We start from the raw sequence: 24,828 nt of genomic DNA on the forward strand, positions 1-24,828 counted from the left end.
TTGCAGGCGGTATGGCGAGAAGTAATGTCTTGGTTGCACCTCTGCTTACCACTTCAGAGGCGTAAAGTGTGTTTTATTATTAAAATTAATTTGAACAGTTTACGAACGACGGATCCGACTAGTTGAATTTGTACATGCGTACTTTATGTGTAACGTAAAGATTTTGCTTAAAACATATTTGTTGGTTGTCGATGGTTGTTAGGAAATATTCGTTTTACATCGCAGTTCATAGCTTATGCACATGGCCGATCTTAATAGACCATACCATTTCTAACTGCAAACTTATGAAAAAAAAAAACATTAAAATAAAGCCAACCCCGAGCAAAGAAACCTTTTTATCATTCGTTCGATACATTAACGGCGCATGAGTTACAGGCGGGAAGTACGCAATGATTTACGAATAATATCTTTATAAAATCAGTGAAGTGTAAAAAATCACAATGTTCCTTAATTAATTGGCTATTTAATAGTGTTGGTTGTAAATTAAATATATGTGTACTTTAGAAGATGTACTGAGTCAAGCTGTAGTGGCATTTTCGTTACGAATTTCATATAAGTAATCCACATTATCTAAATTTTTAAACAGTCAAAGCAAAGGTAATAAGGAAATATGATGTTTAATTTTGTTTTTTTTTTTTTATCGTTTTACGGGGGGTAGTAGCTTAAATTATTTGTAAGCACACCTGTGTTCTGATTGGTCCGTTCCCGCTATTGATCTGTACGCACCAATTAGGATCGTCTATTAAAATTGGACGTAGATACACAAAAAGGATCCAACCCACAGTATAGTCGAAAATGAGCCAAATTAGTTCTAGTCTATAAGCTCTATATTTTCCATTAGTAAAAAAATCTCAGTCATAATATGTTAATTTGTACTTTTATTAACAAAATATAACATAGAATATTAATGAGCAAAAATACGATTTAAATTTCATTCTTCACTCTTTTAAAAGCGTTATTTTGTGGGCTGGACCTTTTTGCGTATCTAGGTCTAATTGACTTGTTATTTCATGGGATATTTAAACATTTCAAATGTTTGTTTTCGTCAAATATTTTGTTGCTAATAACAAGTGCCTACTCAAATGTTTAATGTAACATTGCTATTTGCTGTACTTAATAGTATTCTCAACAAGTTTATTTGTTTTTCCGGAATCGTTATCTAATTTATGCTTTAACATTTATTTGAATGTATACTATGTGGTCATCATTTATATTTATATAGTTATTAATATTTGTGGTCACTATATTGTTATTAGTGTAACGTAATATTATATGCGAAACTGTAGGCGTTAATATTATTATATATAAACTGCAATGTTTTCATTAGTATTATTTCGAAAAGCCAATAAGGATCAACGCGGGTGGATAGTTTTATAGATGCCAGATGACTAATGAAATTCAACCTTATATGGTTTCATATACAAATGGTATTCGAATAAATCTCCACAGAACCAAGCAGACATTTATGATATTAAGTTTACTTATTTATTGATACTGAATTAGTTCTCTTTGTCTGTAAATACTGATCCTAAAGAATTCAGAACTACATTGCAAAGATTTCAGCTAGATTACATCATTCATTTAACTATGTTATTTCTTCCAAATTAATAGTTTAATATTAGACGCAACTTAAAAGTTGCAGGTAACTGTATTAAGGCCTATTGTTTAATTTTTCACATGCTTTTAATTTTAACGGAGACACTGTTCTACTGTCACCTGATAGATAGTTGTAATCCATTTGTTTATTTATTATTATTTTCAGGCACAGAAAAAAAAACCTGTGCATCCTCGGAGTATGCTTTAATGTTATTTAAATGAGAAGATATCCAGTACCGTAATAATTTAGAACTACCAGATCAGATCCTTGGGGGAGGCCTATGTTCAGCAGTGGACTTCCTGTGGCTGATATGATGATGATGATGATGACCAGATCAGATCAGAGAATGTAATCGTCAGTAATTGGAATGTATATATTTTAAGAATGTACGTTATTAAAATTAATTGTAATTGGTGTTGCAGAAAACTATAATAAAGTATAATTATTCTTACTTATTCAGGTCATGTGGCATATAGAGGCAAATTTAACATGTTTTTTCCTAGCCGTAGAATTTTCCGTGAAGTTGAAGGAAGAAAGAAGTTTGCTTACGAGTTGGTTAGTAAGATGGCGGCGATATCTTCTTATTTAAATAATATTGTGTTATCTGTACCATATCGAATAAAGGACCTCGACTATATTTTGTGAATATTTTACCTCACATTTTATTCTAAATACCACATACGTTGTCATAAGGTGTACAACTATTATTGTATGGATATGTACTGAAATTCATTTTTAAATATTTTTCAAGGACTATTTTGGTAAACTATTATAGCTGTTGTAAACGGCCGTGTTCAAACAACGATCCCGATCGCTTTTATCAATCCATCGTAAAAATTTACCAATCGAAATAACGACTTGTTGTTATGCTTACAAGACTCGTTTTGATTGGTTTATTCTAGAGAACGGATAGTAGATTGAGATCGGGATAGTTTATTGAAATCGATCGTTTTGAAGTGTGATGTGCATTATATATTATTTTTACTGATATAAAGAAATGTACTTTCATTTTCATTCTGTGCGTTGGCTATAAAACCAGAGTTATTTAGCAAATTCTAACAAAAATGTTATTGTTGGGATTAATTTAGTAATCGAATTTAGGTTCATGTTATTTGATCTTCAACCGACTCCGAAATCAGCCACATTTCTATATAAATTCCAAGATGTGTAGTTTCAATGTAATACTTCGATTAAAGGCAGTTTTATGTATTCTTATTAGCCTAAATTCTATGGAAGACTAGACTTCTATTTTATTTTGAGTAATGAAGGGTATGACGCCGCTTTGTTAATATGGAAAATGTTTACTATTTCATTTGCAGGTACTTTTGTATCTTTGACTGCACCTCTTGGGACTTTTATACTAATAGTTATACGTACTTCTCATATTAAGTTGTTTTCTTTGTTATATAAGAGGTATTGTACATTAGGGCGAAGTTGCAGAGCTCTAGTCATGTTGGTGCGCCACTTAAAGCTGTGTGAATATATAATAGAGATTGTTCTTTTTTTTATTATCTATGGTGTATGTAAGAAGGGAGGTTGATAAAAAACTTGATTTATATACAGTACTGTTACTATAATACTTTAAAGGGATAATAAAAGTAAAAAACATAGGTAAGTCATTTTGTAACAATTTTTCTTTATAAAATGATCAGCATGTGAAAGAGAAAATTATTGTAATGCACAAATTATTTTGGAATGTTTTCACGTTTAAAAAGACATGTACGACATGGATAAGAAATAAAACAAAATTTGTAATGAAATTAAATATTTTGTTATTATTATAAAACAACACATATTCAATGCAATATGTATTTTCAAGTCATTCCTACGCTGAAGCTCAGTGGAATACAATTTTTGTTTAGACGATATCACAAAATAAATGCATTTAGTTTAAACGAGAATTGACCACGTTTTATATTACGCTTAATATTTTAAAGGGAAGATATAATTTAGAAGACATAGTAAAGTATCGATTGTGATTTATGAATAATCATTTTTGTTGCTTTACTGACATGACAGGTGATCTTACAAATTCTAAAAACAATATACAAGAAGTGGCCATGATTTAAAGGAACTGGAGATAAAATTGACTACAAAAAATTAGCAAACTTATATCAAATTAGCACAAATAGAGAAGTAGTTACGTGAATTGTGTGTAAAATAAATTTCAATACATATATTATTTAAAATCATTTGTAATACAGTGTAACAAGCAAATTGAATATAATACTAGCTTAATTAGAGTCTACATTGTTATGGCAAGAAACCGAAGGAAACAGCATATCAGCGCAATGACTGGAAAATACATGTTCAATCACAAATACCCTACATAGTCGAATTTAACTGAACAAATTAAAGGCTCTAAATAAACAACAGTCTTATATTATACAAATTATTTACACAAAGATTTGTTTTATTGTTTTTTATATCAAAATATAACCTACTGTACATTTAACAATGATCATTCATATAGAAATATATAATTTGTCTCTATGTACAAAACTAGAAACGATAGTAAAAATAGTCAATTCTTTTAGGAATCATTGAGTCGAGCGACTGTCGGTGTCGCGAGACGCGCCGGCCGCGACACGCAAGGCACTTCGAGGGTTATTGTAACGCGCGGGTTTGATCCATCTAACGCTCTATACTAACCGGCATTTTCGCGTAGAAATACGGAGATATGTATCATTTAATAATCAAAAAGTAAACAGTGGAATATGCGGTTTTTTTTTAATAAGCGTGCATTTTTTTTTATTGGTATTTTTTTTTATCTTTAAGGAGACAAACATATGCTATTTTAGGGAAGAATTATATTAACTTCCCATTGTTGATACTCGACAAGGTCGTGTTTATACTGGCTTGCTAAAGTCATTTTAGTGTATGTTTTCCAAAATTTTATGTGGACAAGATTTGAGAAAGCAAGTTGAAGAGAATTTGTAAAGATTACCAGATGTTTCTATATAATTCATCGAACTGGATAAGACATTGAAAATGTCCACTCAATATCTTTGGCATAGACTTCAACTGAAAAGTATTCATAATTAACGCTTAAGAAGACGCTAAGTGTATAATGCCATATTACACACCAGATATTTGAATTAGGCGCATCGCATAACGCCTAAGCACGGTGTCATAGCAAAAGTCAGATGTAAAAATTAATACGCGACTGACAGCTTAGTGTGTGCGAGCCCTAATTAGCTGTTGCTTTAAATCAGATGTATACTAATCGAAATTGATATAAATACGCAATGTCATTTGTACAAAATAATGGAATGTAATTGTAAGTATGCATTAAACTAGAAGACTTGGTAAAACGCGGCGGAAATATTTTACGCGTACAGCTTTATAAGCGATGTTAATCCCGAGAGAATTCGACGAATCGACTATATTAATTCGACTAAAAAATTATCGATAAAAAACGTCACTTAATCATGGAATTATTCACATACAAACGAAAGTAAATCTGTAGTGCCAGTTCATCTCGCGACAACGTGTCGACCCGACGGGCGTGCAGTCTCGCAGGCAAGGCAGCGGTACTCGCTATCGAATAAATAACTTTACAAATTACGATCAGAAGGAAGCCAAACGACATCACAATCTACTTAATTCAACTACAAAAATACATGATTTTATCATCAATCACACGTTTCTTTATATCACTCTCTTACGGGTGTACAATACACATTTGAACGTTGGCAATGTAATACAATCGTTTCCCTACCACATATCGATATACACACGCCCCAACTATTCAAGTTAACATATACAAGTGCCGGTATCTCGGTTTGCATCGTGGATTTAGTTATGAAATATAGTTTCGTATAGACTTTAAATGCAATATTAGGCAATAATCGATCGCATAGCGCATACAATGAATTTATATTATCGAAAGGCTCGTGACGAGTAATACAATCTTAGCTAAAATATATAATTTAACACATTACCGTAATACAGTTGTTAATACACTTTCCATTTCTAAATCCACCGTTAAAGCACATACGACACGCACAATACTGATTAAAATTAATATGCTACAATTACATTAAATAACACCGATAGTGTTGGCAGATCTATCGAACACTTGGCGTGATGGGCGCTTCATTATTCGTCATACAGCCGAACATCACTAACATCTATTGTAACAGCACCTGGAGAGCGACGCGTTCACACTCTCATGTATTGACACATGTCGGCGCATATGAACGAACCTATAAGTACAATGTATTATGAAGACTAGAAAGAACAATTTCGTAAAATATGCAATAAGGTAACTATGATCAATAATATTAACACGCGACGATATGGAAGTTCAATCTCGCCGCATTAGTTATTGTGCGTGAATTCAAACAGTGCTGCCGTCGTATACTAGCTATGGGTATGTAAATATCAGAAAATTGTTTAGTGAGGTGATATAAATATGTGTAATATTACAATAATAACAATAATTTGTTTGCGTGTCGGCAGCAGACGTTTGAACTCGGCCCGAAGCTCGCCCACACGAGCTGACACATTGGTCCCGCTTTGTTCCATAAAAGCGCATGTGACATGCATTAGTCTAATTATCTAGGACAGATCACAGCCTGAGTTGTAGCGCGGCGGCGCGCAGGGTCAGGTGACGGCCGCCACGTCCGACGGCCTCTTGTGCAAGCCGTCCTCGTCCGTCGGCCTGGAATACAGTTTAGTATAATTTACCACTGAATATTTGACATTTTCCCATTTATCGATAAAAAAAAATTGTTGAAGCAGCAATAGAGATGGCTATTCAATAAAAATACAATAAAGCTGTTTTTATGGAAGACGACAGGGTATTAAGCGATTACTTTGTCCTTAGATAGGACATGTGTGTACGAGTGTAGAGTGGGCATGTAGTAGTGGCGGCGGTACCTGTAGACGTGCGCGTGCGCGTTGGCGGTGCGGTAGTGCGCGGCGTAGGGCAGGCGCGCCCGCGCCGCGCGCCGCCGCGCCGCCACCGCGCGCCGCAGCGTGCCGGGCCGCAGCGAGTTGCGGATGCCGTGGTACGCCAGTCTGCACACACGATGTCACCGACTTACTCATATTACAAATGCAAAACTTTCAATTGCTATTATACCAATCATATATAATCGATAATACCTCGGCGCGAGCGCGGCGACTGTGGTGAGTATCAAGACGAGCCAGTACACCGGGTCCGCGATCGCGTTCTGCAGCACGTGGTAGGTGGAGGGCAGGTTGAAGCACGACACGCACAGCGACTGGTACACCAACGTCAGGATGAAGAACGAGAGCAGCGAACCCGTTAGCGCGAACAACTGGATTATCGTCTGAGGAATTTATAGTTATTGTCAGAAAACATATTGTTTTTCTGAAGATAAACTTTACATTGTCGATATAAATCGATATTTCTTATCGATAATATTGTGTTTATTCATAATTGGTGTAGTATTTAATTCATGAATTCGTAATATCGACAATGTAAACAATATTTCTAAGTAATTGCCACACTTGTACATTGCACAAAATACACCATGGCTAAGTGATATGACGAGTGAAGACAGAGGGCATAAAGCATTTCATTTGCAGAAGGCACACTACGAAACCAATACCGCCACTTACTACTTTCATGTAGAAGAGCTGCTTGAAAACACAGTAATACTTTTAATAAGGATAAAAGATATTAATCTTTAGATAATGTACACTTTTGACGTTGATTCATATCGCCCAATATATATTGCTATAGAAGATATTTTTTAAGCTGATTAATATTTGAAAAAAAAATTGAAAAAAATCCACGATAAAACATTATTCCGACATCGATATTAAAATGAGTATCTGACAATAACTAATGCCGGGGCATTATCGATAGTTCACATGATGTATAGTGAGTACTGACCCAGCTCCTGGTCTCGATGGCGACGTAGGCCAGCATGATGACGAGGCAGCAGGTCATGCAGCAGACGCCGAAGGCCCAGAGGTCGACGGCGCTGCCCCAGTAGGCGGCGGCGGCGGTGAAGAACACGACGACGCTGATGTAGAGCGACTCGGCCAGCACGGCCCAGTACGACGCGGCGCGGTAGGCCAGGCCGCGCCGCGCCGCCGAGTACAGCCCCGCGCGCTCCAGCAGCAGCGACGCCGGCGCCACGCGGTCGTACGCGCCTGCGCACCACGCAACACATCTCTTTATATACTCAACATTATATCATTATTATATATTCGACTAACAACACTAATTGATATTTTTGTATAATGTGTACGTGCCGTTTTCAATGTATGATTCCAATATTAATGTTCGATCAGATCATGAAAATAAACCAATAAAAATAAGTCGTATTAAGAAAATTTTTTTCTGATTGGTCAATTTTCGCAATGGAGCAAAAAAACGAATGAAATCGTTTAAGTGCCGGTAAATTTATTTCTTACTGAAATCGACAGTTAATACAGAATTTTTAAACTTCGTTAAAGTTAGCCCTTACCAATGACGATAGGTGGCAATGCGGTGAACATGAGATTATACGCCATCAGATGTATCTGGTCGATCATCACCATGGCCGAGTACCCGCTGTATATCTGGTACCAGAACACTAGGAACACAAAGGTCTGTGAACAAAACAAACTATTTATTTTATAAAGTTTAACATGAAAAATATTGGCAAACAATATTGTTATACATTCCCTTAATACACTACTATCAATCAACATCAATAAATAATGCCTATCGCATGTTCATTATCTTTGACTTGATTCCGAGAAATCGAATAAAATAAATTATCTCTAAACGCGATTGATTTGAAAATCAATTATAATTGAAATCAGCCCTTATTTAAAACGAATACTTAAAAAGGAGGTAACTTAATTCGGCAATATTTTTAGTACTCACGGCATTTTTGAGGAAGAAGTAGAGTATCATGCGCGCGAGCCGGTCGTAGCACCAGTGTCCGTGCACGAGCAGGAGTCGCTCGATGTACTTGAACCGGGATAAGGCGAAGTCCGCCGCCATCACCGCCTGCATGCCCTCTTGGCCCGACAGCCCTGCAACATGATGTAATAAATTAGGTATTTTTTTTATGATGTTTTTCCACTGCTGATGGGAAAGGAGTCACGTCCATAGAGTGAGAGAGAGAGATAGAGAGTATCGACTATGCCGACCTTTTAGAAAGATACTTGGAAATATTGGCAACATTAAGTCCAAATGTTGTAGCCCGGTACTACAATTTCCTTTTATTCAGAATAATAATTTACTGTTATTAGTTGTTTTAATATTTTTACGTACCCACGCCGACGTCAGCTGTCTGTATCATGGACACGTCGTTGGCGCCGTCTCCGATCGCCAACGTAGTCACTCCCAGCTCTTCTTTCACCGCCTGAAATATTACAGTAATTGTTAGTATGCACTTTGCAGTTCACTATGGGTTAAGTCAAGTAATCCAATCACTTAATTATTCGTTATAAGTGCAATAATGTGTACATTTATGGCCTATTGTTTCAAGTAAATTTTTGCTGATATTAAATTCGGATCCTTGATTTTTGCATTATAGTTTTTCTGGAGTCACATTGATTACATTAATTAAGACGAAACGTTTGTTTAGCTACGGCATCGCAATGATTTGACGATTGCGTGAGGCATTTGAAATTTGACTCCACGCAACATTTTTGTATATGTATATACGATATCAGCAGTGAGCAATGGCGGCATCATGGCATCGTGACCTTGACGATGTAGGCCTTCTGCAGCGGCGTGGCGCGGCAGCACAGCACGGCGGAGCAGCGCCGCGCCAGCGACAGGAAGGGCGCCACCAGCCCCGAGCGCCGGTCCAGGATGTACGTGAGCGTGCGCCCGTCCACCACCAGCGCGCGCCCCGCGCCGCCGCCCAGCTCCGCCGAGCCGCCCTCCAAGTAGCTCTTGATTGTCGACTCCGCGTGCTCCTAACAAACAATTTCAGATGGGTTAGGTTAGGTTAGAAAATCAGCTAGAACGATGTTATATGGATGTGCTGTAATTTGATATATTACACGATTATATAATTGGAGAGTATGTGTTTTTACATTTTTTTTTCGTCACATCGGCTAACATAATGTTTTAGAGTAGAATAAACGGCACAAGTCATGAGCACAATTGAATAATAGTGAGGGTGAGGTTATAAAAATTGGACAAAAGTGAGTAGCCCTGTGATACATGTAAATCAACAGCCAACGAGCATAGACTAAGAAACCAATCCCGTCGACCCTCGAATATTTTGACTTGCTTTTCTGATTTTGGCATGGGCGGTTATAGCAGTTGTTAGAGTGTTGCATACCTTGTCCCTGGACATGAGCTGCAGCAGGCGGTCGGTCTGGTCGAAGAGCGCGGCGGAGTAGGCGATGTTGATGGCGGTCTCGGGCTTGTCGCCCGTGAGCACCCACAGCACCACGCCCGCGTCCAGCAGCGCGCGCACCGTGCGCGGCACGCCGTCCTGCAGCCGGTCCTCCACGCCCGACGCGCCCACCAGCGACAGCGCGCTCTCCAGCCGCGCCAGCGACTCGCGCAGCCGCCGCTCGCGACCTGCACAGCGCCGCGCTCATGTACACCGCGCCACACACACACGCACGCACCCGAGCCAATCCTAACCTTCTCCGAGCTCCGAGGCGCGGGCGTGGCCGGCGAGCCACTCCTCCCACAGCGCGGGCTGCATGGTGCGCTTGGCCATGACGAGCGTGCGCAGGCCGGCGCGCGAGTACTCGCTGAGCAGCGCGCGCGTGCGCTCGTACGCCGCCGCCTCCGCCGAGCCGCCGCGCATCGGCGCCAGCGCGCCCAGCACCGTGCTGTCCGCGCCCTTCACGTACACCACCACCTGCAACACGGATCATACATTGTACTATAGATTGTGATTCGCGAATGTAAACCGTGTTACACAAGATAAACCGCACCATATGGTGTGTGCTCGAAACATTTGTCGGCTATTATATGACCACTAATGGCAAGATTAAATAACACGTCACCTGTCCAGAAGGCATCCGCATGGCGACGGACATGCACTTCCTGTTGGAGTCGAACTGCTGCACCCTCAGCACCTTGAACTTGGTGACCTCGCCGCGCATGCCCACCTCCACCTCGTCGGGCGAGCGACAGCGCAGCTCGTACCCGTACGCAAGCGCCGCCTCTGCCAGCGCCAGCTCGTCCGGACTCTCCGCCTCAAACCGAGCCACCTGATGCGAGCACATCAAATTAATATTTAAATTTAATATTATGTACATAGGTGGTTGCAAAGATGATAATAAAACCAGCCCTGCTTATGTAATATCCACAGCTGAGCAGGGGACTCCTCTATCACTAAGAGGGTTAGGGCCAAGGACCATGCTGTCTTCACATACCTTTAAAAATATTAGGTATGTAGATTTCCTCAGAATATTTTCCTTCATCGTTAAAGCGAACGATGTTGAACAATACACAATAAATAACTTCGAAAAGTCGAGAGGTACGCCTTGGCTTTTGAACGGTGTGTTATGTAAAGGCGTTTTTTTTAATGAAATGAAGCAGTCTTATGAAATAGATTAACACGTAACACTTAACTAAAACGCTTTACGTGTTTAAAACATGACAAACATGTGAGCATAATGTAACACAAAAAAATAGGGGCACATTTGTCACTCACGATGTAAGGTTCCTAAGGGACTAATAAATATATGTGACCATGTTCTCATTACGTCAACCCATCCGTGTTTCTTTCGAAGGTATACATGGCGGCAGTTACATACTATCCAAGTACCCTCTTGTTTCTTAACCTAATTAGTATTTTGGATTACTTGTCTATCGGCCGTTTTCAATAAACGATCCCTTTTCCAATCTAGCGCGAAAATGGACCTATCAGAAAAAAGTTTTTTGTATGTGCTCACAAATTACTTATTTCGATTGGTTTATTTTTGGGACGTGGTCGAAGATTAAGATTAGGTTCGCTTATTAAAAACAGCGGTATACTGTTTCGTATATTATTATACATTACCCATAATAGAATATAGATCATTTCATCACTACTTTTCCAGATCGCTTATAGTGTGCGTGAGCAGCGTTAGTGCACACGCACACTACAATGAATAGCGTCGGGGAAAGTGCATTACCACGTAAATGTCAAAAACTTCACAATTAAAATTGATACTTATCATACGAAACTTTTGATTGATATTTTTATACTTTTTGTCACTTACGCGTTATTGTCTTTTCCCTGTCACTACCCATTGCAATGTGCGTGTGCTCTTATAGTGCTCACGCGCACTATAAGCGATTAGAAAAAGTAGTGCGGCGCGTCTTCGTGGATGAAATGACCTATATGGAGTATCGTGTATAGATTACTTGTTGTTCGGCGGACGTGCTCGGTTCGCTGGTGTTGTCGTCTCGGCTGCCGAACGGCAACTTCGGCAGGCGGATCTTCAGCGGGGACGTGGTGGAGGGCGGCGGTGAAGGCGTTGTCGACCGGGATTCTGTCAGTCGAGCGTATCTGGAAATAAATAAAAACAACACATTTTAAAGACTTAAATAAATGCACCAAAAAAAAAAATAAGTTTAAGAATAAAAACAGACATGATTCAATGTCAATGTTTTTACTTCTGATACTGGTATGAACCAAAGGGAGAACTTGGAGTAGATTGGGAATTTCGATATGGTAGAATACTAGTTACTTATTATGGACGCGTTGAAATTGAGGTTAAAGTACTATATTTGGTCTTTTGGCGCCAAAAATTCTAAATAAATCTATATACATATATAAAAATGTATCCCTATTTCCCTTGATCACGCCATCACGCGTGAACGACTGGACCGATTTCACTATTTTTTTTGGTGTGTTTGTTATTGTCAGGAGAACGATCTTATGAATGAAAAAAATTCAAAAAATTGCGCAGCAAATAAGAAAATTTAAGAGAACTTAACGACACTATTTACTTTACATAAGTGTCAGCGATTGACAGAATGCACGCGTGCATACACAGTTAAGACAGGAGCACGTTAGTCGGGTCAGCTAGTAAACAATATAAATTGATTGTCCCTTTCCGTGATCAATGCAGAGACATCGATCAAGACCTAAATTATTATATTTTTTGTCATTCGTTTCCAAAGAAGCCTACAATAATTCTGCGTGAAGGAATTGAACCAAAAACCGTCAAATAAATATAGCAGTAAACGCGATATTAACTTGTACAATACTTATGCTATCGACCTATGTGCTACTGCTTTGTATAAACACAGCCCACTTAAGATTATTTATTACCGCGGTAACAGCACGGTTTATTGACCGTCTACTAAAACTTAGCACGAAACCTTTTGATTTATTCGTATGACCCGATTAAGTTCGTGTCACACGATATTTGCCCCATTGGTAGTGGCAGCAGGGGCCGCCTTAGCTAGGCAGGACGCCCGGGCATAAGAAATTCCGTGCCCCGTTTTCGGGGCTCCTTTTTTGTTCACGACACTTATTATGTGATAGCAAAGGCGATCTCTTGTCAATAATGCTTGATGGATATATTGAATGCAGCGAGCTTAAGCTTGTAGCGTTTGTCTTAGTAATGAGTGGCGCCGCGTATAGGTTGTGGACGGGCGTGATCTGGGTTCGATTGCCAAGCCGCGTCACTGTTTGTGGAAAACTTAAATTTGTTTTTGGGTCTTATTAGTCTAATCTAATGTCAAACAAATACTGTCGAAATTCTTTTTCTTTAACATAGCATTGCGTTCGTTAGCCTGACAAGGGTCGGCTTATACAAACACACCGGACTTTTGTGTAAGCGCTTTAGGCGTTCGCAACCCTTGAGACGATATTCTGCAAATTTCTTAGATATACATATTTTCTTACGCTGTTTTTCTTTGACGTTAGAGCGCGCGATAATAACAATATATACACGTAAGTAATGTGTAATCGTGGTAAATCCTTGTATTTGCCATCATTAAAGGCGTATCAACACACGAAGCATGACTATTGGTTAGAGATATTAACATAATAATGCAATAAACCATTGATGTCACATCATATTTAATGGCTTTGTTAAAATTATCATGTTAAATATCTATTTAGGCAAATTGTTTTTTTTTTTTCAAAGGAACCGGTTTTTTTTTTGTAATATAATAATAATATCAGCCCTGTATTATATACTTTCCCACTGCTGGGCACGGACATCCTCTACTATTGAGATGGATTAGGTCATAGTCCAGCTCGCTGGCCTAGTGCGGATTGGTAGACTTTACGTACCCTCAAAATTCCTACAGAGAACTTCTCAGGTATGTAGGTTTCCTCACGATGTTTTCCTTCACCGTTAAACCAAGCGATAATTCACAAAGAATACACACATCATTTAAGAAAAGTCACAGGCGTGTGCCCTTGGGATTTTTGATCCTGCGGACATTCGTCTCGGCAGTCCATTCCGCATCCAACTAGGCTATCGGCACTCTCCAAATGTTTATTTACATAACCTTGAAACAAACAATTTTTAACTTATTATGCCTATTAATTTTGTATCAACAATATCTTGACATCTTCTGGTGGATTGATAAAACAATCTATTTGTTTACGAACAAAACATGTAACTGTTGTGTTACGAGATCTGACAAGTTCAAAGTTCAGATTGTAGTGTTGAAATTGATTGAGGAACAATAACAAGCATACTATTTCGCAATAGTAGAGATAAGGGGAAATCCCGGACTATAACTATTCCCAGCGAGCTGAAACTCAACATTATATGAGGTTATCGGCATAGTTTATCAAATATCACTTCGTTTGGGTTATTCCGATAGCAAAATATTAATTTGTTCTTTAATTTCATAAACAATGACGATTAACCAATTGATATTACGCTACAGAATAATTGGAGCCTTCAGCAATATAATATGAACTTTACAACGATTGCAGAAGTTAATTTTCGGACGCTTCTCTGAGTGTAATTAATTATTTATTTAATACTATAAATACTCATTATATTCACTTTTATAGTTCAAATATGGCAACTAACGATAAAAATATATCTTGCTAAATCTACATTGACTATTTCCTGAAAGTATTTTGTGGAAACAAACCACTATTAACTATACAGTCGGGTACAAATCGTATCCATAATCCTACCAGTAAAAACCACTAAGTAGACGTAATACAATACGTATAATAACAGAACCTGGTTACTTGTACATTGAAAGAAAAGTAGTAGAAAAATAAAGGTTAAAGAATGTGAACACAAATCAGCGATTTTTAGAATTATTTCCTGTCTGTTTTTCTGTTTGTTTATTAGCGCACAATTACAAAACTATTGAACAGACTTTCATGTAGTTTTCACAGGTGGACAGAGTATAATAGGGAGTAGAATATACGATTTGTTTAATTAAAATCGGAGATCTGAAGAAAGTTATCGCCAATGGCAGATTTAGTCATTAAATCTTTGGTTAGAATTCTTCTATACGAAAGGACTTCTACGCGGACGAATCTGTGGGGACAAATCTAGCACAATATATTAAGAAAACCGAACAGCAACGTATGTTATGAGCCGTTAAATATGACACCGGTAGCAGTTTATTGTTCCCGCCCGCATCAATAGCTCGATTGTCGGAAGATGGAGTTTACATGGAACTCGTAAAATTAGACGCGCGTCACACCCGTCGAAAAATAGGTTATATTAGGCACGTCGTCAATTGCCAATGTCAGAGACTCTCGTTAAAATAATTTCTTCCTTAACTTATGAGATTGTTTAAGAAGAGAATTGGATTTATCGCCTTATTTGTTATCCCAATCTGAGCAATTGTTTCATCTTAACAAATTTGAACTAAGCTTAGTTTAGATTAGCTCGCATAGTTGAATAAATTACACATAAGACATTACTAATTTTCATAGTTTACGGGCTATACACAAGTGTCAAAAACATATCAGCTATGCGAGCAAACTAATCCGAGCGTTGTTCTTAGCAACCGGCAAAACTACAATGAAATTTCAACCCAAAGCATCCCATAACTAGACCTACTTTTGGACGATTTATTTTACACGCGGCATCAAGGGTATAACTCGATGGTGCTTAGCCTTGCGTTTGATAACCGCAGTAAACTTTGCCGACACACGTTGTTTGACCCGCATTTGTCGGCGTCGGACTAGTTTCCTACTTTCCTGTTGCCATTCGAATATACAATGTCAATTCGATCGTACTCCGCATAATAATTCGGAGTGACAGAAACCGAATACATGTAAACAAATTCGAAAAGCGTGGATTCCGAATCGTTTCGATGCGTTAATGTGATTTTTTTGTCTTAATTGAATCGACGATAGTTAGTTTATGACTACAATGTTTAAAAATAGCACCAATAAATTAATTGTGGATTAAATATCGACTTATATTAATAAGACAAATAGTAGAATTTGCTACAACTCGAACCTCATTATTGTCAAATAAAAATATAGTGAAGTAATAGCTTTGCTACATATTATTACTAAAAACCCATAAACACTCCCCTTAATAACCTACTTTTTGTACGGGCACTGCAATGTGACTCTACTGCACCTGACGGTAAGTGGAGTGTGGTCCAATACAATGTCGACTGGCGAGAGATGATTACCCCTCAGCAGTCGACACAATTATGCCGGCCTTTTGGAACCAGATATACACACGCTGATTCCGGAATGCAACACACTTGCGTTGGCCACTATGGCGCGTTTTACCGGTTGTGTACGGTTATAGCTATCTTACACACATACAACATCACGCATTTATCCCCGAAGGGGTATGCAGAGGCGCAACCAGGGCACCCACTTTTCGCCAAGTGTTTTCCGTCCCATAATGTGATAGGGAGTGAGCCTATCGCCATATCGGGCACAAATTCCAGACTCCGGGCTGATACTGAGCAGAAAACCCCAAATATCACTTTGCCCCACCCGGGATTCGAACCGAGGACCTCAGAACTCTGTCGTACCGCGCATGCAGTACAACTACGCCACCGAGGCAGTCGATAGCTAACTTGGCGGATATAAAATATATCCTACCACCAGCAGATACCTACTACCTACTTGATTCTTTGCTATTAGAAAATGCAATATGTTCTTACTTATCGTTAGATCGTAGCGTGCCGTTTGAGCGTGATGGTTTTCTGTTGTTGATCTGGTCTCCAGAGTTCGAGGAGATGCTGAGCTGCATCGTATCCACGTGCGGCTGGCTCACCACCACGGTGTTACACACCGCTAGGATCAAAAGGAATTCACGGACCTGACGAGAGCGGTTGAGGTTTTAGGTTAATTTTTCCTTATCTTTTTATGATTATAATACAAAATTTACATGAACTGTTAACTATTTTGAACAATGTCACCCGCTCTTTATTAGGTTTACAGTCATTTAAATTACAAAGTATGACATTTCGACTGTATATTAATTTCCTTTTTTTTAATGCAATAGAATTGGTACATAAATATTGGAATTAATTTGCAGCATTTACAAGCATATATCAATTACCTAGCAACTATTATTAACAACGCCTAAGGCAATGCTAGTTTTTAACCATGAATGTTGACATTTCATTAGTCAGACCTTTCAACGTTACCTTTTGCGTGTGTTGTGCGTCATTAGTATCGTTTAAATGCTGAAGCAGTCTGCTGTTCGGAGACACCTTCGTTATAGGCGTGACTATGGGAGGCAAGTCGGGTGAGGGCTCGGCGGGAGGCCCTGGAGGATGGTCGTAATCCACTCCGTTCACCGTGCAGCGTCTGAACACCATTTTGTTCTCCGTCAATGTTCCCGTCTTGTCGCTGAACAGGTAGCTTATCTGGCCCAACTCTTCGGTGATGTTCAACGCCCGGCACTCGGTGCGAGTGTTCGTCTCCGGGTCGTACATCTCCACGTCCTGGTGGATGTGGTACACCTGCAGCAACTTCGTCATCTCTATAGTCACGTACAACGACACCGGTATCATCACTTGCAACGCTATTATATAAGTCCAGAATATGATGAGGCCCTCGTACGCCGGCTTGGACGCCGAGGGTATGAAAGGCACGTTATTATAAAAAGGTGCGTATTGGTCGAACCAAACTTTGCAGCCGACGGCGCCGGCGCAACATAGAAACAGTAACACTAACACACACCATATCACATCCGTGTTCATTTTCTTTTCTAGATTCGAGCATTTGTATCTAGGTCCGCCGTTGTTGAGCATCGCCTTGGTCTCGTGACCCGCGTACACAACGATGCCCTCCACATAATCGGTGTTCTTTATCGTGCATTCCCTTAAAAGGAGGTTCTCAGAGATTAACGGCACTCGCGTTCCGTTTGGATGTGAGATCGTTCCTGTGAACCTGTATATCTTCGTCGACGGCCGCTCCACTTCTATTGAACTTCTGAATTTCAACGGATTGAAATCTAATCGCTGAAACAAAACAAAAACCCGTTATTTTATTGTGTAGAAGTACGTTTGAAAATGGGAATGGCGCTGTAGTCTTGTTATAGCACAGTTTCTTTGTTCGGCTAGGTATAATTATTAAGGTAGCGTTCCCACGCTCTGATTCTTCGGAAAGTGCATTTGGAATGCCTAAAGCCGCGGATTTCGTGACATCGAATTATAAAGCGGCGATTGAACACGCCTTTGCAAATGAGGTTAAATGTTTGGGATGTTTAGCTAGTTTAATGGGTTGACCCTGATAAGTTGTCGCTTTGAATAAACGAATAATCTTTGCCATGGAAACACTAAAACATTTTAATGCCTTTTATTATAATTTATGTTATATTAATGGAGTATTAACTTCGATAATTTATTCGTTAGTTTTACTCTGCACTTATAATTTCACAGCTATCTTATTGATAATGCAATTTATTAAACTTATCTAACTACTTCTGCCTTTGCTCTCATAAAGCATTCTTATTAAGTCCATATCCGTAAAGAGCTCGAACGAATTGTTGATTATCGTACCTTATCCCTGAAGCCGGGCGCCACGATCCTCTGTTTCAGGTTGGTCTCGCCGTCCAGGTTGCAGGTATCCAGGTAGCAGATGCCCAGCGGGTTGGACGAGTGCAGTAGCACCATGTCTGCGGGCACTGCCTCGTTATTCGACAGGTGGACTAGATCCCCCACACGCACGTCTCGCCATTTCACCCGTACGTACCTCTCTGCCGACCTACGGGAGAGGAAAAGAGTTATAGGGTCAACTTGTATGAGCCATTATTCACGAGTCATTCGCCGAAGGTAGCAAAACAAATATAATACAAATACACAAATAATCACTAATAATAGCTTATTCAGAAAGTATGTTCAGATCTATCAATACGTTGAATAGAAATAAATTAGTGTAAGTATTTTGCTTTTCCATAAATAAGATGTAATTGTAAAACTATGACAGAATTTTATTACAATATACTACGCAGATATGTAAAATATGGTTTACAACACCAACAGAATTACTGTTCATGACAAACATTACGTACGTACATGAATCATTTACGAAACAATAATTTTTAATGAAACCTATTGAGCGTGATTAAATTTGAATAGGTTGGTTGTAATAACCGTTGAAACACAATATAACGTGTGAATGGCAATTTTTGTTTGCTTAATTATAATGTTTTGAACAGAATGTATAATATACGCATTAATTTATTAAAATGAGACCTGTAATGATTTTAAAGATCATTAGAGGCCGTGGACCTCAGTTGTCAGTAGTCACCTGACAAATATAATAAGAAGCAGACTCCGGGTTTTAATAGACAACTGTTGCTCATAAGGAAATAAAAATGATACTAAGGTAAATAAAATGAGGTTTTATGATATGACCAAAGATGCGAGGGTTCTGTGAAAGTGTCTCTGCCGACTGCGTGGCCTACTTGACTTAAACTGGCCTTGCTATGATGCACAGATTTAGATTAATTAATCCGCACACGGTCAGTACGGAGGATTTTCTTCGACCTTTTCAATCTGAGAATTACGGTGTCGTTTATAGGTACACGTTATTAAGCTTGTTTGCATAAAATAACATATTCGCTAAGGAAATCGCGTCGCGTTAACACTAACAATGCAACATACATATTTTATATAATAACAAGGGAGGTGCAATGAAGGCAATCGTATTTATGACTTAAGAGTTAAGTCATAAATACTATTAGAATAGTGCCTACGGTTGGAATACTTGGCTGTTATCTAACAAAACTCATCATTCAGTTTTTATTTCAATATGTAAACGATGTATTATTTGACGTTCAAATCAAGCTATATTCGAAACCTTATACTACTGATTAAACAAACAAAAGGCACTGTTACCAATTTCGTTTTTATTGTCAACAATTTTGGGTATATCATAATTTTAATACGGGCAGATGTTATCGCGAAGGTTCGGCTCTGTTCCAACGTTCGTGGTCCGATAGCGTAGTTCGTGAGCAAAAGCAACAGGTAATTTGTTCAACAGCGCCACAAATACACGGAACGAATGATCCGACAAAGATAGCCGACTTATTTTGTTCGCTTTCTAATTTTTGTTTTGTCGTCATTTGTGTTTTATTGAGCATAGCATTTACTCGCAGCTCCGTCCGCGTGAAAAAGTTTTTCGGGGATAAAAGTCCCACTTTATGTAAAATAAAAAGGAGCCTATAGCACTCATGAGTAATGTAGCTTCTTAATAGTTTAAAAAAATGGTTGATAGTTCCTGAAATCAGGTCGTTTAAACAAACAAAACTTTAGCTTAATATGTATATTAGTATAGATTATGTAAAATAGACTGAGAGCCTATTCAATATTACGTTATGGAAACTGATGGCCTATTGTGAATTTCAAATTAATTAGCGAAAAAACTTCTTCGTTTGCCCATGGAAGATTTGACTAATTAGAAAACAGAAATGCATGTGTACTCAACGTCACAGACCTCGAGTGTAAGACACTAACACGTCTTAATTTACATACATCGACTTGTAATACCAACATCGGGAAGTAATTAGTGTCTGTCAAGGCTGACGAGAAATTACCGGAACGAACTTTGCAAGTTCACGCGCTGCAGTTTTTATAACAAACAAAGTCTATAGTAAATTTTATTTGCGATAACTTATGGATTTTTTTTTGCTTTGAATGACGAGACGTAAACAGTAGACACACCATCCAATACCTTGAATAACAAAGTATTGTTTGGTATTCCACTGCGCTCGCCATCCTGAGACATGAGATGTTTAGTCTTATTATATCCAGTAGTTACACTGGCTACTACTAGTATCCTAACCGGAACACAACAGTGACTACACACTGCTGCTTGGCGGCAGAGAGACATTGCGATGGTACCTATCCAGGCAGACTCTCAGATATGAGAGACTTGCCACCAACGCGTGGTTTGACAAGAAATTTCTAACAGCTGTTTCCAATATACGTATATAACCCGATTCCTGCCGGCTTCCCTTTCGTTACAACGATTTACAGACCGCATTTATGTATGTTAATACCTATATGTTGTGTCGGATTAACTTTCGGAAAACCTTGCCCTTTGCCACTAAGGGCTGGTATATTTATCATATTATATGTATAGATATAAACAGTTTTACTTATAAACTTATTTAAGCGTTAATAGGTGATTAAGAATTGCTTACATAGCTGTCAAAAACATCATCGGTTCTAGTTTAAACCTTATTCAGAGACAAGATGGTGGGTTTTGACTCACAGCTGATCGAGTAAATTTGTGTTGCTTTGCGAATTTCTTATAAGTAAGACTGAATATATCGAAGAAATTATATTTGAGTAATCAGAAACAATCGACACGCCAAATGCCTACCAAATAGCTGTCACAATTCATAGCGTGGCACAAAACGCGGGCGTATCGACAAATAATTTCCTGAGTTTTTATGATTTGTGCTCGAACGTTCGTGATATTCGACATTGTAACGAGAGCTACATGCAAATGAACGATAATTAAAGGTTACATTTCAAGTTTAACTCCGAATAATGCTGATAAGAGAACGATTAAGTCGTTGCCATACAAATTGTAATTCATTTATTATCAAGTTATAAAAATATATTACACGCTTAAAATTTACATGTATGTCTACACATGTCGCACCTAGTCGGTCTCAGCGGGCTATGAGTGGCCAAAAGGTAGTGGGTTGGATTCCTTCGAAGTGAGACCGAGTTTGACGCAGATCATAATAATCACGACACAATATAGCAAATATATCTCAGGTAGGAGACAGGACTATCTATGTTAACATTAGTCGTTATCTTTTTTATATGTAAATATATACGTATTTTTAGATATTCTGTTAATAACTCTAGTAGGATGATAACAGGTCAATAACCTGTACTTGAGTAAGAAAAAATAGCATATAGAGAGTAGGGCTTTCACTGCCGAGTGATGAGAAACACTTGCAGTAGCAATAACATGGAAATGTGGATTTCGGATGCTATTATTATAATCCGTACGCCGCAAAATTGGTCGTAATAAACCAACCCTTCATGTACCATATGCTACTCACGGTATTTAAAGCAATAATGCTTTTTTAACTTAAGGAAACCGCTGAACGGGTTTGGATTAAATTTGGCACACCGATAGACCTTGTCCTGGATTAACATAAATGCTAATTTATATCTCGGTGATTGGGTCCAGAAAGACATATCTGAATTTTTCAACTTAATTTGATGCTGGCGGTAAGATATATTTTATATCCGCCCGGATAGCGACCACCTTACACAAAGTGTTAAAATCCGCCGCAATGGCACACCTGTGTCGCGTTCCGGAATCGGGTATGTATATTCGGTTCCAACAGACCGGCATAACTGTGTCGACTGCCGAGGGGTAATCTCACATTAGTTGACATTCTATTGGACTTCTTCTATTTCTACGTACCATCAGGTGCAGTGCGGTCGATGCCTTGCACGTATAATAAAATTACAAATTAAAATGGCAATTAAAAGTGTGTTGTATGTATAATGTAACTATCAATATTTCTTAGTATTGAGGACGAAATTTTTCCAACCTTTGCGACATACGGTAAATTACCAATCGTTTTAGATACAATTTAAAAATAGCTTTATTTTTACGCAACCCTGGACACAACTCATGTCCCCTTCGCGTGCCCTTCCTTCCGTTTCTCGCATCAGATTCCTGCCTGCCCCTCGCGACGCCTTACAAGAAAAAAGGCTTCACGCATTCCTTAGAAACAGGGGATAAAATAAAAGCCGTACCATACATAAAGGTAAATGACTGATCAAAGAAATAAACAAAGCCATGTCCTTTAAAGATCACGTAGGTTATTATAGTTGGGCTTGGTTCGTAATGAATTTATTATGGATACTGTTAGAAGTTAAACCCTCTTTGCGGTCTTATTTGATTATTTGTTAGAAGAGTCTCCATTTATGCAACAACGTCTTAAAAATTTTAATAATCTATTTATTATAATGAATCTAACTGCCACTCTAATTAATTCTATAGGCTTTTTAGAACAGCTGCCTTTTTCGAGAATTTAGAGAAGTTACATTAACCATCATAAGAAACATCATTTGCTAATGGTTGGCTTGTCTTTGCTGTCTGTTTGTTAATGCCTTCATTATTCAGTTGACCAGTTGTAAAACAAAAATGATTGATATGCCAATCTCGAGTACAAATTATCTTTAATGCAGAGACTAATTTTACGGTAAAAAAAACTTGAGGCACGTTTTCGAACAGTATAGGTAATTTCATCCACGAAGACGCGCCCTACCATTTTTTGAGCGGGGAGTTGCGGGGTGTTATGAGGTAAGGGACTGATCCAATCTTCATCCTAGACACTATTCATCGTAGTGTGTGTACTCATACTGCCCACACACATTGTAAGCGATTAGGGAAAGTGGAAGGGCGCGTATTCATTGATGAAATGATCTAGACGATTTCACGAAACGCTTTTCACAAATATGTACACAATAACATTGCCATGTATTTAGTCTATCGTTCAATGTAAACGTTCAAGTACAGTCAAAACATTTTTATCGTCCTGAAGCGCCTGCAGTGTTGATATTTGTTGCTATAAATACATGTATAATCAAAGCTAAACTCTTTGAAGTGTGTCGATATTAAAACAATAATGTAAATATTAAACATTGGGAACGTGAAGCCCAATTCGATAGAGACTCCTGTTTCTTACGTCATCAATAGATCGACTGTTCCTTTACGATTATTTGACCCAATGTTTGTGTTATGGCGTAACACGTATTTAAACAAGTTGGCCTAAATCCGAAACCGTTTTGTGCAATTGCACACTAATTACATGTTTTAATGCCGTATCCACACTCGCTGTTGCAATAATCAACTAACTTCCCCAATCTTAGCCGAAGTGAGTACAAACTATTGGAAACTAGAACCATGTATCTACATTGGAATAAACACGTGGAAGTAGTTTATTCAGTTCGGAAAACGCTTTGTTTCGTATTACCATAAACGTTTAGGACGTGGGTGAAATAAATATTATTACCGATAAATAAAACAAGCATAATACTACTACCTAGTCGGAATAACCGACACCTACGGACAACCTTTAGCTTCAGAAATAAGAGCGTAGAAAAATCGACGGAATTCATAAGTCCTACATTTTGTATGAGCATTACTCACTTGTGGTTTTCCCAAATAGTTTGTACATTAATAATATTCCACGATTATGATGAAAAATAAGGATACACAGCCATTAATTTCAAAAGGCGTAATTGGGACTTAATTTTATAAATGCTTACAAAATTGACGTACGAAAACAAACTTCACACATTGTGTAATATTTTGATGTTTTCATTTTTAACAACATTCCTGCCTCATTGAAAATATTACTATAGTTTAAAAACTAAAAGTGTCGATTTATCATTTGCTCGTAACGGTAATCATAGTAAACATCTTCATTTTTTTAATTTTCACTTAAAGAAAAATGCTGCACGAGGCGAAACCGTCCATTATAAAACTGACAAGCGAAATATTCAACAAAGACAAATTCATAATCAGGCATAGGAATGTTATTTTTCGTTATCATTAAACAACGTCGCTGAAGACCATTATTAAAACTAAAAGCACATTTTACGACACGACGTTTCACAAACGTTATCTATATTTTCATTAGCTCGGGTTAATTGTATTCTTTATTACAGAAGGTTAGACCGTGTATAAAAAGTCTCAAGACATTGAGAATATAAACGACATCACGACTGAGAGACATAAAAATCTCACCTTTGGCGACTTCAAAAGATTCTTAAACCGTGGTGCGTACAAAAGCAATATAACTGTTTGTTTACACGATATTGTCTTGTCGATCGATGATGTAAGTTCATCAAACGATTCTGTAAACTCAAAGACATTGGTGAATCA

General features: G+C 38.2%; 1 protein-coding gene across 1 annotated transcript in view; it reads right to left on the minus strand.

Annotated features, from left to right (window-relative positions):
- Positions 1 to 3,345: 3,345 nt before the first annotated feature.
- Positions 3,346 to 24,828, minus strand: part of LOC115445699 (probable phospholipid-transporting ATPase VD) — a 94,645-nt gene continuing 73,162 nt past the window's right edge. The window contains exons 2-16 of the mRNA XM_030172076.2: positions 18,456 to 18,660; positions 17,097 to 17,915; positions 16,608 to 16,765; positions 11,898 to 12,042; positions 10,550 to 10,756; positions 10,179 to 10,401; positions 9,868 to 10,112; positions 9,281 to 9,496; positions 8,844 to 8,934; positions 8,451 to 8,602; positions 8,047 to 8,170; positions 7,467 to 7,729; positions 6,710 to 6,897; positions 6,482 to 6,622; positions 3,346 to 6,263 (exon numbers count right to left, since the gene is read on the minus strand). Coding sequence (XP_030027936.1) covers positions 6,206 to 6,263; positions 6,482 to 6,622; positions 6,710 to 6,897; positions 7,467 to 7,729; positions 8,047 to 8,170; positions 8,451 to 8,602; positions 8,844 to 8,934; positions 9,281 to 9,496; positions 9,868 to 10,112; positions 10,179 to 10,401; positions 10,550 to 10,756; positions 11,898 to 12,042; positions 16,608 to 16,765; positions 17,097 to 17,915; positions 18,456 to 18,660 — 3,235 coding nt within the window. The 3' untranslated portion in view covers positions 3,346 to 6,205. The remainder of the gene's footprint in view (positions 6,264 to 6,481; positions 6,623 to 6,709; positions 6,898 to 7,466; positions 7,730 to 8,046; positions 8,171 to 8,450; positions 8,603 to 8,843; positions 8,935 to 9,280; positions 9,497 to 9,867; positions 10,113 to 10,178; positions 10,402 to 10,549; positions 10,757 to 11,897; positions 12,043 to 16,607; positions 16,766 to 17,096; positions 17,916 to 18,455; positions 18,661 to 24,828) is intronic.

This window comes from Manduca sexta, chromosome 22 (assembly GCF_014839805.1).
Source record: "Manduca sexta isolate Smith_Timp_Sample1 chromosome 22, JHU_Msex_v1.0, whole genome shotgun sequence".
NCBI classification, from domain to species: Eukaryota; Metazoa; Arthropoda; class Insecta; order Lepidoptera; family Sphingidae; genus Manduca; species Manduca sexta.